Source organism: Mus caroli, chromosome 14, assembly GCF_900094665.2.
Source record: "Mus caroli chromosome 14, CAROLI_EIJ_v1.1, whole genome shotgun sequence".
Lineage (NCBI taxonomy): Eukaryota > Metazoa > Chordata > Mammalia > Rodentia > Muridae > Mus > Mus caroli.
Genome location: NC_034583.1, coordinates 43,900,600 through 43,918,465, shown reverse-complemented (window position 1 = coordinate 43,918,465; position 17,866 = coordinate 43,900,600). Strand labels below are relative to the sequence as shown.

Sequence of the window (17,866 nt, the reverse complement as noted above, 5' to 3'; positions counted from 1 at the left end):
TCGAACTCAGAAATCTGCCTGCCTCTGTCTCCCAAGTGCTGGGATTAAAGCATGTGCCACCACTACCCTGTGGGAAGCCTAATTCTTGATTTTCTTCTTAAGCATATATTCTGGTATGACCTTGGTAGGGACAGAATGACTGGTTCCTGCTGCTGGGGCAGGGCCAGCAGGCATGGGCCTGGGCCTCCAAGGGTGTTGATGGCTGCTGTGGGTGTAAGGCTTGTTTATATAATAGTGTACATATTTTCACGTTCATCCGAGGAATGATCTCCCTGTGAATGTTAAAGAGTCCATGAAAATCAGAGACAGCATGCGTCCAGGAGGCAAAGGTGTGGCTGTCTCAGCAAAATGGTAAGCACTGGGACCTTCAGGACAGCCCTTAAGGCTGTGGAAAAGAGCTTTAAAAATATGAGTTTGAAAATATATAATTTCTCAGCTATGCAAAAATATAAGGATGCAATGGGGCTTCACAGATCCAAAGGAACAGAGAGGCAGCTACACTATGAGCCAGCTTTTCAGGAAGACACAAAGACAGGCAGATACAAATGCAAGCTGATTCTTGAGTTCAAGCTCAGCCTGGGACAGCGAATTTAGGTCATGGTAGGAATGGTGATTCCAGGCTGGGGTCCCAGCTAGCTACTGTATTGTCTGTGCTTGTGCTTGCTGTCTCTTCCTAAGAATCAAGGGGATAAGCCAGGCAGTGGTGGCGCATGCCTTTAATCCCAGCACTTGGGAGGCAGAGGCAGGCAGATTTCTGAGTTCGAAGCCAGATTGCTCTACAGAGTGAGTTCCAGGACAACCAGGGCCACACAGAGAAACCCTGTCTTGAAAAACAAATAGACAGACATACAGACAGACAAAGAGTCAAGGGGCTAAGGTCATGGAATGCTGAATCATGGGATGGTCAAAAGGGAACCTGGAATAAATAACTGGATTGATGTGTACATAAAAAACTGGCTTTTGGTCTGCATCAGATAAGGAAGCAGAAAGTTATAGCAGTTCTTTTTAAAGAAATTTTCTCTAGTGAGCTGTCTGGAGATCTCTGGAGAGCGAACACAGCTCTTCAAGGATTTTTTTTTTTTTTTTTAAAAACAGGATTTCTGAAATCCCAAGAATTACTTAGAGAGGTGACATAATTCTTTTAGAATATTTTCTAGCAGCTATCCAGAAAAGGCTGTCTGAATGGCAAACACAGCTCTTTTAGATTTTTCTCTGGCTTTCTGATCTTGATCGGAAAACCCAAGAATTACTTTTAGACTTTTCCTAACAGGATTTCTGACTTGGTTGGAAGATCCAAGCATTTCTTATAGTAGCTTTTCTGACTTTGGTCAAAAAAACCCCATGAGTTACCCAGAGAGCTTTTAGAATTTTTAATAGCAGAGGGGACTGTATTAAGCAGAAAGAACATAGGCCCCCAACTTGGACCAACAAATTGACTTCAAGTGGTTTGTTTTAGTCGCTCCCAGACACCCCTTCTCTCAGAACCCCTCTCCAAGCTGAGGCTGGTCCTTGACAATATACAAAATATTTGAGGGAGTGGCCGTGAGAGGTGTCAGGCATAAACTACAGTTCCTGGAAATCTGTTCACACACAGCATTCTGTGAGGCTGATTGACTGATTAGAACTTAAGTGACTGTGAAGAAGTTGGAATGTTGCAGGTCTGGTGCTTAATTACAGTTTACCTTAGGCTATCTTTAGCCCCCTCCCCCAAATAGCCCGTCCAGTTACTCATCTTGACATCTTTCTGACTATCAGGTAAAATCTTGTGGGATGATTTAATAGACCATTAGCGCTCACTAACCCTGAATGTCAACTGGGTTAAGAATGTCATCAGACAGCACCTGAGGCCTTTGAAGTTTTGATTTATGACTCTGTCCCGTTCCTATTGAAACACACTGATCCCTGGTCTGGTTTTGCACACCTCTAATCCCAGCACTTGGAAGGCACAGGCAGGTGGATCTCTATGAGTTTAAGCTCAGCCCAGTCTACACAGTGAGTTCCAGGATAGCCAAGGCTACATATAGAGTCTCTTGAGTCAAAACAAAAGCCAAAACAAACCATCAGCCAGCCCAACCAATCCAAAAGCAGCAACAAACTTCACGCAGATGTCAGCATGGTGGAACATGGAATGTGGGGTAACCTCAATCTTTTTCTGGGCCACAGCCACTCCTATGTGGCCCCAGAGAAAACTCCCTCTGTATTTTACGCCATCACAGGAAGACGTGAAAATTGCCACACACACACACACACACACACACACACACACACACACACTCCTAATAATTGCACTAGCCTGGATCACCTCTCCTTTTTTTGTTTTTAAGACTCATTGTTTTTCCTAGTCATCTTCCATTACAGTCTTCCTATGGCCATCACGCAGAGGTGCAGCCATCCCACTCCTTTCCCATCATGGCTCTTATGCTGCTTCTGTTCCCAGGGTTGCTTTTCTCTGTGCCTTCTGAGAGCACCTAGTCCTTCTTCTGCTCCAGACACTCTTTGCCTGGTGTTCTCCAGGTGGACCCACCCTCTAGCTTTATGTCTGTTCTTGATTCAATATTCCCCAAACTAAACACATGTCTGGTCCTGGTTGGTAAGAATTTGGGGAAAAGGCAGGGAATAGATATGGGGAGGGAAAGAAAGTATTGGCAGCTTTTGGAGAGGAGGCCAAAGGGGAATCCAGAATTTGTGGGATGGCACAAAGCGTTCAGGACTCATCAGAGGGTTGAGATAACAGACTCTACCTCCCCTGTCTCCAATGCTGATGGCACCCGCGATCCAGAGACATGGAGAGAGCCATAGCAGGCTAGGGCACTTCCCGTCGGGTTCCTCTCTTAGGCACATTCCTGTGATAGGTATAGTTCTCAAGCTTTCATACAACATATCCTGCCAGAGTTCTGGCAAGATCATTTTAAGGTAAACATGGCAGGGAATAGATGACATGCAGGACAGATCTGTGTCCCTGGAGGTTGACCAGTCTATAGAGCACTACATTTTTTTTTTTTTTTCCTGAGACAGGGTTTCTCTGTGTATCCCTGACTGTCCTGGAACTCACTCTGTAGACCAGGCTGGCCTTGAATTCAGAAATCCTCCTGCCTCTGCCTCCCAAGTGCTGAGATCAAAGGCGTGTGCCACCATGCCCAGACAGCATTACATTTCTATCCTCAGGCTTCTGTTTGGTTTTACTTAATAAGACATTATTAGCAAATCAGAGCAGGAAAAATAAGATTATTCTAGCACCTTCCTGGTTGGGTCTCTGTAGATCAAGGACACCACTCTCGGGGCTGGTCCTTTCTAGTTTCTACTAACAGCATGCTTATTACTCAGCTCAGGGCATTGCATGCTTCTTGCTTTGTCTAAACCCTGCCCACACACATCTTACTGAATATCCTCCCATTCAGTTTCCTCAATTATGCCCTACACTCTCTGCTCTAATCTGGGATTCTAACACATATGGACGTTTGGGAGAGAAAGCACAAGGAGGAAGAGACTATACGGAGCTTTTTATACAGCGATAGGAGGCCCCACTGGCTGAGAGATCAAGTTCTTTAACTTTTCTGGATGCAGGTTTTCTTAGGTTACTATGGGGATAATGTCACTGCTGGAGTTGTGCCAGGGAGGCAGTCTGTGTACAAACAGCAGCACAGCACCTGTCACATCACAGGTGTTCCCTGCCCGTGCCATTGGCACACACCAGGTTCTCCTGAGCACCTTACTCTGTGCAACTCATGCTGAGCACACAACAACGGGACTGTATTTCACAGAAAATATCCCCCCCCTTCTCCCTCCCATCATTGTCTACTCATTTGCTTTTTCCTTGATCCCTGGTTGTGTGGAGACTGGATTTAGCTTTCTTAGTTTTTCAGGAGGGGAACACAGAGGAAAGAAGATTGAGACATGAATGACTTCAGGAGAGTTTTTTCATGCTAAGGCTATTTGGGCTATCACATTGAAAAATCACAAGAAAGGGCAAACTGGTGAGGGCAAACCAACTGCAGAGCCCAGTTTATCCTTCCCTAACTCTTCACTAAGTGTGAGATCCTCCAGCCAGGTGAGGGCCGAGGAGTCTGTCAGGGGTAACTGCCTTCTGCACTATCTTTAGTAGCAGTTGGTCAGGGAGACAGAAGGAAAGTCACTAGGTGGTCACACCTCAGATAATCACACTAGGTATTTATCTGGCGCCGGTCCCCTTCTGCAAACACCGGTTTTTAATCCTTTAGCCTGTGGCAGCCAGAACGAGAGAAGCTCAGAGGATAGCAGTAGTATCCCAGAGGGAGGCTACACAAGACTCAGTGTGAAAATAGGAACTTGGTGGGGCTGACAACAGGAACTGAGAGTGGGGTAAGGTAATTAGCGAAGGAAAAATATTTATCTCCTGGTTTCTGTTTCTAAACATCCATCTTCCTCTAAATGCTGGTCTGTTTCTCAGCTATCATGGGTAAGGGAATAAGGGGTTGTTGATGTTTATAGCAGTCTATGATTTTGGGGGGTGGGAATGGCCTATAGCCACTAAAATGACTACTGGTCCCAATTCCACCCCACCCACTTTTCCTCTATCAGAGGCAGAATTGCAACGAGGTTGAAGGGAACAGGTAAAATGGGACTTTTATTACACATAATAACAAATCTGGAGTGATGGTCTTGATACCAATTTTCCAGTTAAATAGGCATGCAAACAAAACATTCTTCCTAAGTCCTGAGCAAGGACGGGATCTCACGTGTATGAAATCTGAGTCAGTCCGTGTCTAGTAAGTGTTTAGTCTCACTGAAAATAATGTCTGAGGACTAAAGTTATTGAGGGAGTGTCCTTAGAAGAAGTTATCCTAGGTAGGTCTATTAGAGCAGTGAGGAATATCTCAGGCCCATAAAGCAATAAGGGCCATGAAGGCAAACCCAGCAGCCACACAGCCATACTTGGCCAGAGGGGCCTCAGGACAAGCCAGCTCCCGGGGCAAAATTTCTAGGAAGGTGACATATAAAAATGTGCCAGCTGCTATGCCCTCTAATACAGCTTGGGCTAATCCCTGTGTTTGTCCTGAGGCTCCTCCAGCCACGGTCAGCCCTAGGGCTAGGCCCACAGGAGACATGAGAGCTAGTGACAGTATGCAGAACGTGGCCCATCGTGGTCCAGTGCTGATCTTCCCCAGCCTCAGGCCCACACTGAACACCACAAGCCCCTTATGAGCCAGCACAGCGACACAGAGCTGTATGGTGGCTGCCACTGTGGCCTGTAGTCCCACAGCCAGGCCTTCGAACACGGAATGAAAGGACAGAGAGAGCAGAAGGACCAGGGCGCGCAGGGGACCCCGTGAGGGTGAGGGTACCGCTGGATGCTTGTGGAATCCAAAGGCATGAGTCCCTCCCCATTCCTCCTCCTGTACTGTCGATCCTCCAGCAGCCCCGTGACAGCACTGCAATGCCAGCGACTCCAAAAGGAAGACAAAGAAAAAGCCCAGGGAGATGACGAGCTCTCCATAGGGATACTCCACCTAGGAACACAGAGAGGGACCATAAGCCAGGAAGGGAAGGAGACATAGAGTGGACCCGGGACCACATGGTACAAGGACCAAAAGGGGCGGAGCCCGAGAGGAGACGCGTGGAGGAGAGAGACCCAGAGGGGCTGAGGGACAAACGCCGCTTGGATTAGAAATAAAGGAAAATAATGTGACCTCTGTCAGAGGGTCCAGGGTAGGAAGGATGGAGTGATGCAAGAGCTGTTTCTGAGGGCCCACAAAGATTAGTTAGGCACTATCTTTCTTGACATTATTTGAAGTGAGAGTAGAGAGTCCTGGTATTCCTCACATATCAAAAGGGGCACGAAAAGTCCCAGGTTCTCCTCGCTCTCCAGACAGGGGCTAATGGTAGATACTTACGTAACTAGAAGCAGCATCACGAGAAGAATTTCCCTTACTTCCTGTACTATTCTAGGAAGGCAGAAACAGAAATTAGACTGAGTCTGAGGCAGCTCTAGTTCTTGTCCTGCCCTTTCAGCCAACATGCTTTCCTCAGATGCTCACCCCCCCTCCACCCCCCCCCCCTCCCCGCACGCTTCTACTCAACAGGTGCTGTCCCACCGGTGCGGTGCGCTGCACTCAGAGCTTTCCCGATGGCCCTGCCACTGGATTTCTTGGCTACCCACCTGTACCACGAATTTCTGAATTTCTGACTCAATTCCCTCCAGGGCTTCAGCAGTCATATGCATCAACCCTGCTCCCAAGAAGACACCTGCAGAGGTGCAGCCCAGGAGGCTGAGGACCCTGTGGTGATGACCTAATAAAAAAAGCAGAGGTTACTCTCCAGTTAGCAGTGAGGTAAGTGGGAATGAATGAAGAGCAACAGACGGCACTCAACATCTGTGGGGTGGGGTGGGAGAGAGCAGAGCCAGATGCTAGGAAAGGTCTGAGATAAGGCGGTATGAGGGACAGAGTCAGAGTCGGGGCTGTACCTGTAGCTGCATCCATCTGGAACCATTTCACGTAGATGGGAGTAAGGCCACAGCCCAGTGTAAGAACCAGAAGAGCAAGCAGGCAGCCAATTTTTACTCCTAGTAGTACCTCCATTTTTGGGGTGTAGGGTAAGCAGAGACCTCAGAAAGGCAAAAGCAGTCAGGAGCAGTTGAACTGGTCAAAGTGGAGTATTCCCTCTCGTGAATTTCAGGACTGCTGATAACCTTCTTGTCCCTGGACTGTCTGGGTTTACACAGCCCTCACCTGCATAGCTGACGAGGGCTCAGCCCCAGTCACCAACCCTCCCACTATCTGGAGGCTCCTCCCCTGCCTCACACCTTCCTGAGCTTCCAAACCAGAAACTCCAGACTCCCTGCCAGGTCCAGCTCAGAGAAGTTTTCTCTTCAATGCTGTGACTAATCCAAGCTCTCTGAGGACTCTTAGTTCATGTCTGGGGTTGATCTAACCTCAAGTGGAACAACCTACGGTAGTTACGTCCCAGCTAATTTATGTGTGAGGCAATTTGGTCCTGCCACAGTCAGGACATTTAATATAAGCCTTCCACACGCTCTACCTACACTCTACCCTATCCTAAGTCTTACAGGTTGCTGCGCTGATACTTGAACTGAACCCTTTCAGAGAGGATTTGGGGCCACCTGAGGGTAAAGGGGGTGGAGTTGCTACTCTTCTGTGTGAATTAGCAAGTGATGAGAGTCCCCTTTCCTCTAATTCCAGAAAAATAGCTCCAGGCATGGAAATTCCCTGGGAGTGCTTTCTCTCTGTTTCTGTCTGTCTGTCTGTCTGTCTCTCTCTCTCTCTCTCTCGTGTGTGTGTGTGTGTGTGTGTGTGTGTGTGTGTGTTATTCCTAGTGTTACAACATGTATACTGTCACTTTTTTTTTCTTTTTGATGCAGGGTCTCACTGTATAGCCCTGGCCAGCCTGGAACTATGTAGATCAGGCTAGTCTTGATAAACTCAAGAGACTTACCTGCCTCTGCTTCTCGAGAGCCTTGGTACACTATGCCCCACCTGTCACTCCTGTTTCTGTGAAGAAGCCCCCCCCCCCCCGAGAAATCAGTCAATTGTTTTTTCTCTTTAAGTTTAAACACTTCTTTTTTTTTAATCTTTAAAGTTTAAGGAAACCCACAAACTTCAAACAAAACAAGGTCAGGCAGAACACTTTCATTGTTTGGGTCAAGGCAAGCTGTGCCGTCCCAGTGGCCATCTAGTACTGTAATTATCAACTGTTAACCTTGTCATTTTCATTGTACAGGGCAATTTATAGGCTTGACGTGCAGAACCTCAGAGTGCTGAACCTGAATGGTCTACCAGATGTCTATCAGTGCCAAGAACTCGAAAAACCTTGACCTTTAACAAAGCCTGTGGTGTGATCTTATCAGCTTGCCCCCAGCCCTCTTCTGTGTCCGGGTCCCCTTCCCTGACAGCTGGGAATTAGGCTTGCTGTGTGAAGGCAGACTTGAGGTGCCCTTGCATTTCTGGTGGGCATCCTCCTGTTTTGGGGGGGTTAACATTTCCTGTTGCGAATTGGGGTTGTTCTAGAATGGAAACAGGAAACGGAAACAAACCAAATAAACAGAAGTGTCCTGACTAGATTAACTTTGAGGGAAGCCAGGTGTGGTGGCGCATGCCTTTAATCCCAGCACTCGGGAGGCAGAGGCAGGCGAATTTCTGAGTTCGAGGCCAGCCTGGTCTACAGAGTGAGTTCCAGGACAGCCAGGGCTACACAGAGAAACCCTGTCTCGAAAAACAAACAAACAACAAACAAAAAACTTTGAGGGAAATACAGGCAAAGAAGTCAGCTAACTGCGAGTTCCCTCTTAGAGGCCCACAATGACCACTGGTTGAGACCTGCCGTGCCCCTTCTCACAGGGCCAGCGGTGTCTTTCCCCACCATCCTCCATGTTGTTCAAGGAAGTGTCTCTGCAGCAGTGAGACCTCTCCACACTGAGACTGCACTTTCTTCAGTACAGACAGGCCAGGACGACCGGCCCTGTGTCTTTAAGCAGTCATAACATCCACCTCTGTTCTTTACAAACATTTATTATTAAAATTTCAAACAAGCACAAGCACGGGGTACCAGAGCCCTCTTCCTGGATACCAGGTAGCTTTGCCCTTGGCAGGTGTGATGGAAAGGAACACTTGTTATACATCCTTGTCAATTCTCAGGGGGCTCTTCATCAGGGGACGAAGGAGGAAACTCGGATGGAGCGATCACAGGTAAAAGGTCTCCCCAGGAGCTAACACGGGCACAGCGGTACAAATCCCTGCGGCACGAGAGAGAGGCATTAGATGAGCTGCAGGTTCTTGCTACATTTACTCTGGTGGTCATATCTCCTATACCTGCCGTGCCGACGGGCTGTCACCACAGCGTGCTGCATGTGCCCGTCTGGACAACAGAGGTGGCAATGCACATGGCGAGGCCGTTTAAGGACGGGCTGCGTGATTCGGGGCCAGCGGTTAGCTTCCTTTGGAGACCCCCTGGCAAGGATTAGCATAGAGAATATTTCCTCCTTTGGTTTCTTATTCTAGAAGAAGAACACAGGGGCTGTTCAGAGGGAACAAACCTTCTTACCTCCCTTCCCTGAACACGCCCGAAGTCCTTTCTCACACTATAAATCACAGAGCTCCAGCTTATTCTGGTTTCCTGGGTTAGGCTGTGTCACCTTATTACAACACTCTGAGGATACATACCCAGCTAAAGGGGATTGGATGATAAGCCTGGGAGAAGCTACAGGCCAGGGACTTGGAGGCATTCAGCTGAGGACAGGGAAGTTCATGGGGACACTGCAAATACACACAAGATCCATTAATAATTTAACTGGGGCTGGGGAGAAGGCACGTCTGGTACAAGTGCTTGTTGCAAAAGCCTAAAAGCCTGGCTTTGACCCCTCAAAATTCCATAGAGGAAGGAGAGAACAGACTCCTGAAAGCTGTCTAACCCTCACACTGCTCATACGCACCCACATACACCTCATGCACACAACAAAAAGTAAAATAGATTTAGAGTCAAGAAGGGTCAGGAGGAAGGGAGCACGGGAGCACGGGTGGGAAAGCAGAGGGAGCACGGGAGGAGGCGGCCGAGTGGCTCTGCTTCACTCTCTTGCTCTGCTACATGGAAGCTCAGCTCTGAGAGGTGGGAAGATGAGGAAGTGGTACTTACTGGGGCAAAGACAAAGCTAGGTCGAAGGTCCAAAGGTGACTTCTCTTTTTCCTGAAATCAAGGAAATACAGCCGACCCTGTGGGATCCATGCTCATAACCCAACCTCTACAGCTGGCGACCTGAAGATGCCTCACGGTCGTTCAAATATTGACCCACCACGTTCATGGAGGTAAGCTGGCCCGCACACCTGTGCTCTCCCATCGGCAACCTCCACTCAAAAAAAAAAAAAACCTCTCACTCTGGCACAATTAAATTTAGGATTCTAGTCGGGCAGTGGTGGTGCATGCCTTTAATCCCAGCACTTGGGAGGCAGAGGCAGGTGGATTTCTGAGTTCGAGGCCAGCCTGGTCTACAGAGCGAGTTCCAGGACAGCCAGGGCTATACAGAGAAACCCTGTCTCGAAAAACCAAAAAAAAAAATTTAGGATTCTATATTGGCTCACACTGTTCCCCTAAGACAAGGTTCTTGGCTCAGCAACACCTTCAATCAGGAGTCAGCAAAGTAGTTTTTTAATCGACCAAGGAGCTAGCAACACCTGTTTCTAAGGTACTCAGCTCTGCCTTCAGCTGGGTGAAAGCTATCATACTCATGAATATGCATAGCTCCTAGGGCAGCAGGCGCTGGGTTGGATTTGACCTAGAAACCCTCATTTGCCAAGCACTTTGCTGTATCATGACTTTGGCTCATTCTCGAGTCATCTCTGGAAGTGTGTGACAGTCACCAGCTCCCAAGGGAGTAAGAGTCATTTATGACAGAGGGGTGAGAACTGAGCACATGGGACCTTACCCCGAGGACCAGGTTCCTGGCATCCATAAGAAGTCGGTGCCCAGCTTTGGTTCCGTTCTCCACCAATACCTGTTTAAAGAAAATAAGCAGGCACTCTGCATCCCAGGAAACAGTTGTCAGTGGCTCGGCAGAGGGGAGTGGGCATGGTGTGAGGGGGGATGGATACCCTGAGGAAGCACCCAGACATCTATAGAGGAGAAAGACACTAGACGGTAAGAGGAAAAGGCACAGAAGCACAAAGATGCTTTAAAATAGGCAGTGAAAGGATTTCAACTCACCAGAAAATGGCTTGTCTTCCGCCACAAGTTCTGAATGACCTCAATGCGATCAGCCCTGCTGGGTAGTTCACTGAGGGCGTAGGCTGATACCACCACATCAAACTGGACCTGAGCACCAAGACAAGGGACACACAACAGACCTGACATCTCCCTATCCAAAAGTACAACAAAGTCCTGGCCTCTAAATCCTCCTGACCCCAGTATCTGATTACGTAACCCATGCTGGACTCAAACTCACAGTAATCCTCCTGCCTTAGCTCCTGAGTGCTGAGATTATAGGTGTGCACTGTGATGCCTAGTTTTAAATGTCTTCTATTGCTTCTTTTATCTTCTAACACAAAAATGATGGATTTCACGGCTGAGGCCATTGCTGTCTTGTGTGCCACATTGTATCTGAGAACAGCCTACTTGCAACTTGCCTTGGGTGACACAGGTAGAAACTGTCTGAAAAAGACACCTGGGATACAGGGCTTCCCTGCTTCTGAACCACCTATGGAAGAAAGATGCGGAAGCCGAGAGTGAACATGAACTTTACAGTCACAAGTTTATACTCAATTAAGAAGCGTGCCTTGGGTGTTGACACTGGCTGAGAGGTGCAGGGCTGTAAGGGAGTACTAAAGAATGACATCATCCAACCACAGTGACCTGCAGACATCCACAAAGGATGCTAGCACCATTCCACTACAATAATGGAAGGAGGCCAGATTATCTTACTTTACAGTTTTCTCCTCTACGTCCCAATCAAACACTTTCCTATCTCCCCGAACTTTGGAAAGTCCTGGGTCACAGCTCGCTCTCACCCTTCAGGAGCTTCTCGGCCAAACCCAACATGGCAGCTGAACTGTCCACACACATGTATTCACGGAGGCTCTGGCCCCAAGTACTGTGGGCAGCCCTGAGATGGCGAGAGGAAAAACACCAATTGTCATGACAAACAGTCATTCCTCCGAGAGTCTCACTTGCCCTCAATGCTACCCCTGGGGAATCAGGGTGTCACATTAAAACCGATAATCTAACAGTATGACTTTATTTCCTTAGTGTATTTTACAACTTCTGAAATAAAAGGCAGATGATTAAAAAACTTCTGATTATATATATATGTAAAAAGCCTATTCCCTTCATTAAATTGCTTTCTCTTTTAATCTAAGTCCTGGGCCTTTTTCCAGTGCTCCTTCTTTAAATCTGACCTTAACCCAAATGCCTTCTTCTGCTTTGCCTAATCTGCGGGCTGCAGCATCTTAGGCCCTACTTTCTTGATCTCTAGTATCCAAGTTTCTTGATACTGAGGTGGTATAGGAAATCTGATTCTCAAGGGCAGTAGTTCTCAGCCTTCCTGATGCTTCCACCCTTTAATACAGTTCCTCACATTGTGCTGATCCCCAACCACAACGTTATTTTCATTGCTACTTCATAACTGTAACTTTGCTACTGTTAGGAATGGCAACGGAAATATCTGATATGGGGGATATCTGTTATGGGACTCCCCCCATGGAAGGGTAGTTTGTCCTACCAAAGGGGTTACGACCCACAGGTTGAGAACTACTGCTCTAGTGTTAGAATTGACATGGCTAAGGGTTAACAAAGTTACTTACCAGGCAACAGAACCAGTGCCAGACCCAAAGTCCATTAACGTTTGTGGCCGAAACTCTGGGATTCGAGCCTGGATCTGAAGGAGATACAGAACACCCCAGAGAAAGCTAGGTCAGCAGTGAGGGCTTTAGTGAGTATTAGGGGACTCTGACAGAGGTGAGAGGTGAACGCACTTGTGAGATTCAATAGGAAATACTTCCAGGGGGCTGGAGAGATGGCTCGCAGGTTAAGAGCACTGACTGCTTTCAGAGGTCCTGAGTTCAATTCCCAGCTACCACATGGTGGCTCACAACCATCTGTAATGGGGTCGGATGCTCTCTTCTGGGGTGTCTGAAGACAGCAACAGTGTACTCACATACAGTAAATGAATTAAAAAAATACTTTCAGATAGGAAACATCTCAGTGATTCTAACCTTTCTTAGGCCACAGGATTGTTTTCAAAGGATAAATAAAACCACTAGTGTGCGCATAACATCCCAAGACCTCCCACCACAGAAGGCTAATTTACAGAAAACAAAACCAATGACAAAGGGGGCTGGGTTGGATGCTGAGAGACTCTCACCTCATGGAACGCCCTGAAAACTGCAGCAAAACCACCATCCAATCTTGCTGCCATATAGATCAGACTCAGCTCTTCACTGTAGCTGTCAAACAACAACAACAACAACAACAACAACAACAAAAAACTATCAGAGACTCACTCCCCACTCCCCTTAGGAAATAACCTAGCCCCAGTTACCCTCTAAAGTTTATGAAACAAAAAATCTGGAAAGGATTCTTCTGGTTAGTCCTTCCACTTTCTAGTACAGAAGACTTCAGGTGGCTTTCTCAAACGCAAAGCTGACTGTCTCTTCAGCTCTCCTCACGTGTAACATGCCTTCTTTGTACCCTTTCTGGAAGTCCGTACCTGAGTTCCTGCCAATGGTAGGTAGTTTTGCGCAGGGCATGCAGTACTGCCTCACGAAGTTTCTCCTCTGTGGGAGCTGAGTCTAGGGTGAGAAGAACTGGAGGTGAGGACTTCGGAGAACTGCTTGGACCCCGTGAAATACACGCCTCCCAGCCTTTCCCATTCCCGTCTGAGAAAATGCTCAAAGTCCGAGAAAGGTCAAAACTTCAGGAAAGAGGGATAAGACTGATGACCGCCACCATCACCAGAGTATATCCAACACTATCTTGTCTGTATATTATCTACCTAATAGTATCTAGACTATTAGGATAGCAGTTTAGTCAACTTAACCCATCCAAGTTTTGCGTCATAGTAAGCAGAAGCCTGATAAAAATGATTTTTTTTAAAATATTTACTTCTTGTGTGCATATAGGTCTGAGTCAGCTCTCACCTTCACCCATTTGGTAGAAGGTCATCAGGTTTGGTGGTGAGTGCTTTTTTACTCTGTACCATCTCTCCTGTCCATGTGATAAAAATAAAAGCTAGGATAAGGGCACCTTTATAGACTTTTTCACTCTCTGACACTTAGGAGTGAGACATCTTCAATATTACCATAGAAAGGGGCTTGAAAATCCAAGTCTCCGGACTGTCTGGAGCTCTGTACCACTGGGCAAATTTCTACAAACACCTACTGTAGTGGCTTGAATGACAATGGCCCCATTTGCTCCCCAATGGCTCATCCGCTGGAATGCTTTGGTCACCAGGGAGTAGCACTATGAGAAAGGATTAGGAGGTGGGCTTTGAGGTTTCAAAAGTCCCTGCGAAGCCCAGAGTCTCTTTCTGTTCCTGCAGTTCCCGATGCAGAACTCTCAGCTATTTCTTCAGCACCATGTCTGCCTGCATGCTGTCATGCTGACAACAGACTAACCCTCTGAAACTGTAAGCCAGCCCCAGTTAAAAGCTCTCTTTTCTGAGAGTTGCCGTGATTATGGTGTCTCTTCAACAACAGAACACTAAGACACTGCTCTGAACCAGGAACTGTGGCAAGTGCAGGGAATACAAGATTAATAAAAGGCAAATTTACAATATGAAGTTCATAGTCTTAAAAATAATCTGAAATGTAATCATTTTCTATCCAAGGTGGGTTTTCGTACTTACTGAACTGCCATACGGCCTTTACTTACGTGAATCAAAATAAAGTCATTATCTCTTTGACTTGCAGCGGTGGAGGGGAAAAAAAAATTAAAAAAACCCCAAAGACCTAAACTTCTGACCTTTACACAATCTCCAAGGGCAACCTCTGGCCCAAACTCCCTTCTTAGTAGGGCATCATCTAGTAGGGCTGTTACTACAGCATCAAATGAGAAACGGCAGCATTTATCTGAGAGATTTAAATTATTCTTTGTTCCTAATTTCTCATTGACATTTCAATCTGGTTTGCTTTTTAGTTTTATGCCCTACCTTGTTTTTCCAGGAATTTTTTCTCAAGATACGCAGCCCGTCTTTGCAACTCCTCCGGCTCTACAGGTAAATGTCGGCTCCAGAGATAGTTGGTGAGTGCTTGCACTTGTTTCTCTATACTGCGCATGGGTGTCTCTGTGGTCACAGATGGAAAGGGTCATCGCTACGTGCTGGCCTCCTTTGGTTTTATCTGGCTTTCCCCTTCCCGCAGTTTCTCACCAAAAAGCATTAACTGTGCGGCGTCAGCCAGTGCTTGCGGCAGCTGGACGTGCGGAAGATGCAGGATGCCGGGATGCTTACGATGGGGCTTCTTCCCCAGGAAATCGGACCCGTTGTCTACCTGGGACACACCGGGCACAAGGGCGGCGTACGCCTGCAGACAGCGAAAGAAACAGAATGGTTGCAGGTGCTTGCTGCCCGAGGCATCGCCGAGGTCGCTCCTCCTCCGAGAGATGTCTCTGGAAACCCAGTTCTCCGCCAGCAGAGGAAGATGCACTTACTCGGGACTGGGGTCCTCGAAGGCTGTGGCACGATCTGCAGAACAGCAGCAGAAATCTCGGTGTCCTGGCGGTGGCCATGGCTTCAGGACACACCGGAAACGGAAGTACACATGCCTGTGACCCTCAGCCCAAGCAGCTAAGAGCATCTTCCGTGGAACTTCGACCCGGACGGTATCAACTAATGAGAAGAGGGAGTATTTGCTAGCAGCCAATAAGCGACCTTATGCACGTTTCTGCGACGGAGGCCGTACGTGGGAGGGGCTTAGCCTCCAGAAGGGGCGTGGTCTCAATGCTGCGCGTGGCTAGGGGCGAGACCAACCCGGCTTGGGCGTGTTTTGTGATGGGAAGGGAGCAGTCTCACGGGTTAGTGGGGGGCTAGTGGGGTAGGAGGGAGAGGGGTTGGGGGAGTAGGGAAATGGGGGCGGAAGGGAAATGGGGTGGAGGGGGTAAGCAGTCTCACTGGGGTGGGGAGATAGAAGAGGGCTTGGGGGGCGGTAGGGTGTGGGAGTTGGGAGGGTAGAGGCGGGGGCAGGGTGGGCAGGGATGGGCGGGGGTGGGGTGGGGACCAGTGCTGCAGTGGCTGACTCAAGGGCGGGGGCGGGGGCAGGAGTGGGGCCGAGAGTGGGGTAGGCAGGTGAAAAGGAAAGTGTGGACTTTCTTTGTTTTCATTTGGTGCTGTAGAATTCTGAACCTTGGCTAGTTTCCCTTTGTGAGACCGGACAAGACCATAACAAAAGATTTAGGCAGCCAACGATGAGCGCTAATAACTATTACAGTTTGCAAATTAATAAATATAAAACTTAATTAGCTTACTTTCCCCCCCCCCCACATTTGTTGTCTGCGAGTATGCTCCAGGTTTTCTATCAAGAGCTTCCCACGTAGTACACCGAATTCCCGCCATCTTATTTCCACAAACATCTGTTGCTAACTTAATTTTCCACGTGGTTAATTTACCCAAGTTCATGAATATAATAGGTGATAGCTGAATTAAGTGCTAGGGAGTCGAAAGTCAGAGTTACATTTTTAAACAACGCACCGTACTGGGTATTGTTGGTCCTTGAAATGCAAATGGAGAATTTTATGCTAAATGTTCGAAGGGTTAATCAGTGTGTGTGTGTGTGTGTGTGTGTGAAACAACAACAACAACAAAAAACCCCAAAACTTGGGGCTGGAGAGATGGCTCAGCAGATAATTGCACTGACTGCTCTTCTAGAGGTCCTGAGTTCAAATCCTCGCAACCACATGGTGGTTCACAACCATCTATCTGAAGGGGATCTGATGCCCTCTTCTGGCCTGTGGATGTATATGCAACAGAGCGCTCATACATTAAAAAGACTCATGGACCTGTAAATTCTTGGGTCCCGGCAGCAGTACTTTACCCAGCTGTGGTTTCGTCTTTAGCCTCTTGGGGGCAGAAGTTAGCTAACAGGACGAAGAAGTGTACTCTACACTCTTCATTCAGTTCAATTAGAAAAGTTACAGGACCATATATGGGCATCTGTGTTAGCTTCACACACACACACACACACACACACACACACACACAGCCCTGGCTGGCTGGCCTGGAACTCAGTATGTAGATCCACCAACCTCAGTCACTCACGTGGTTAGTTTGAAGGCCCGTGCCATCAGTGCCCAGCCTATACTTTGCAGTTTTTATACTTTATTATTAGTTTTCATGTTAAATTACTGGCTTGTGCTGAAACAATAAATTATCACTGCCACTTACAGATCTACCCTGATAGATTGATTGGGTTGATTTTGTTGTTGTTGTTATGGGCAGGTGTCAGAACATAGGATATGTATAATCTTCTGGGGTCTGGCATTTGGTGGTCAGATTCTGGAGCAGTGACAGTTGATGCCTTTAAAGCCTTGTTATAATGATTAAATGTGATAATGTCTGGATCAAAGTAAACCTTCAACAAACTTATGTTACTATTTTTATATGTACTTTGGCAATTTGAAGAGACATGACTTTATATTTAAATTGTTATACTTCATCCATATCATTAAAAAAAAAAAACAGGCATGAAAGAACAACAGTTTGGATGCCACATGAGACTGAACGCTGAGGAATGGGATGAAATCAGAGACTTGATGGTTAGTGAAGGACATTCCTTTGTTCCCTGTTAAACAGGTAATAGAGATGTGCCTTCCTTTTTTCTGCTAATGGCCTAATAGACATCCTTCCCTTTCATTGGGAATGTAACATCTCAAGACCTGACTGTGGTGGTTTGAATGAGACGGAGCCTCACAGGTGGTTTGAATTCTTTGATCCCAGTTGGTGGAACTTTGGGAAGGATTGGGAGGTGTGGCTTTGTTGTAGGAAGTGTGTCACTAGGGGTGGGCTTTGAGGTTTCAGAACTCTGGACTCATTCTCATTGTGCTTCCTGCCTTCTGCTTGCAGTTCCAGATGTGAGCTCTCAGCTGTTCCCGATACTCTGCTGCTCCAAAAGCATTGACTCTAATCATTTGGAATCATTGGCCCCCAATTAAACATTTTCTCGTATAAATTGCTAGTCATGGCAATTTACACAGCAACAGAACAGTAACTAATACACTGACTTAGACCTAATTTTTTTTTTTTTGAGACAGAATTTTACAACGTATCTCATGTTGGTTTTCAACTCACAGTCATGCCTCTGTCTCTGGGGTTCTGGGGTTCTAGGCAATGCTACTGTGGTCTATTTTGTTTTTGATTATTTTGAGACAAGGCTTTACTATGTAATGTTGTAGATGT

At 47.2% G+C, this 17,866-nt stretch overlaps 2 protein-coding genes and 1 long non-coding RNA gene across 6 annotated transcripts; 1 reads left to right on the top strand and 2 right to left on the bottom strand.

Annotated features, from left to right (window-relative positions):
• Positions 1–3,628: 3,628 nt before the first annotated feature.
• Positions 3,629–6,747, bottom strand: Slc39a2 (solute carrier family 39 member 2). Of its 2 annotated transcripts, XM_021182587.2 has the most exons (5): positions 6,443–6,707; positions 6,137–6,267; positions 5,871–5,921; positions 5,303–5,486; positions 4,586–4,925 (listed from the first exon to the last, which is right to left on the bottom strand). In XM_021182587.2, exons 1-5 carry the CDS (start codon positions 6,555–6,557, stop codon positions 4,834–4,836), a joined length of 573 nt encoding a protein of 190 aa, XP_021038246.1. In that variant the 5' UTR covers positions 6,558–6,707; the 3' UTR covers positions 4,586–4,833. The 2 variants fall into 2 exon arrangements, with proteins under 2 accessions (XP_021038245.1, XP_021038246.1); XM_021182586.1 differs by having other exon boundaries at positions 3,629–5,486; positions 6,443–6,747.
• A 1,741-nt stretch (positions 6,748–8,488) lies between these two features.
• On the bottom strand, positions 8,489–15,308 carry Mettl17 (methyltransferase like 17). Of its 3 annotated transcripts, XM_021181652.1 has the most exons (14): positions 15,127–15,308; positions 14,846–14,999; positions 14,627–14,761; positions 13,187–13,268; positions 12,842–12,923; positions 12,282–12,355; positions 11,490–11,584; positions 11,109–11,179; positions 10,690–10,797; positions 10,412–10,480; positions 9,625–9,675; positions 9,156–9,248; positions 8,805–8,989; positions 8,489–8,728 (listed from the first exon to the last, which is right to left on the bottom strand). In XM_021181652.1, the coding sequence occupies exons 1-14, from the start codon at positions 15,202–15,204 to the stop codon at positions 8,620–8,622; spliced, it is 1,386 nt and encodes a 461-aa protein (XP_021037311.1). In that variant the 5' UTR covers positions 15,205–15,308; the 3' UTR covers positions 8,489–8,619. The 3 variants fall into 3 exon arrangements, 2 of the variants coding, with proteins under 2 accessions (XP_021037311.1, XP_021037312.1); XR_002379673.2 differs by having other exon boundaries at positions 10,928–11,179; positions 14,627–14,999; positions 15,127–15,274; XM_021181653.2 differs by lacking the exon at positions 9,156–9,248 and having other exon boundaries at positions 15,127–15,286.
• A 113-nt stretch (positions 15,309–15,421) lies between these two features.
• On the top strand, positions 15,422–17,639 carry LOC115029217. The gene is made up of 3 exons (XR_003834776.1): positions 15,422–15,489; positions 17,153–17,226; positions 17,534–17,639. It is a non-coding gene; the product is annotated as an uncharacterized LOC115029217 (long non-coding RNA).
• The last annotated feature ends 227 nt before the right edge of the window (positions 17,640–17,866 follow it).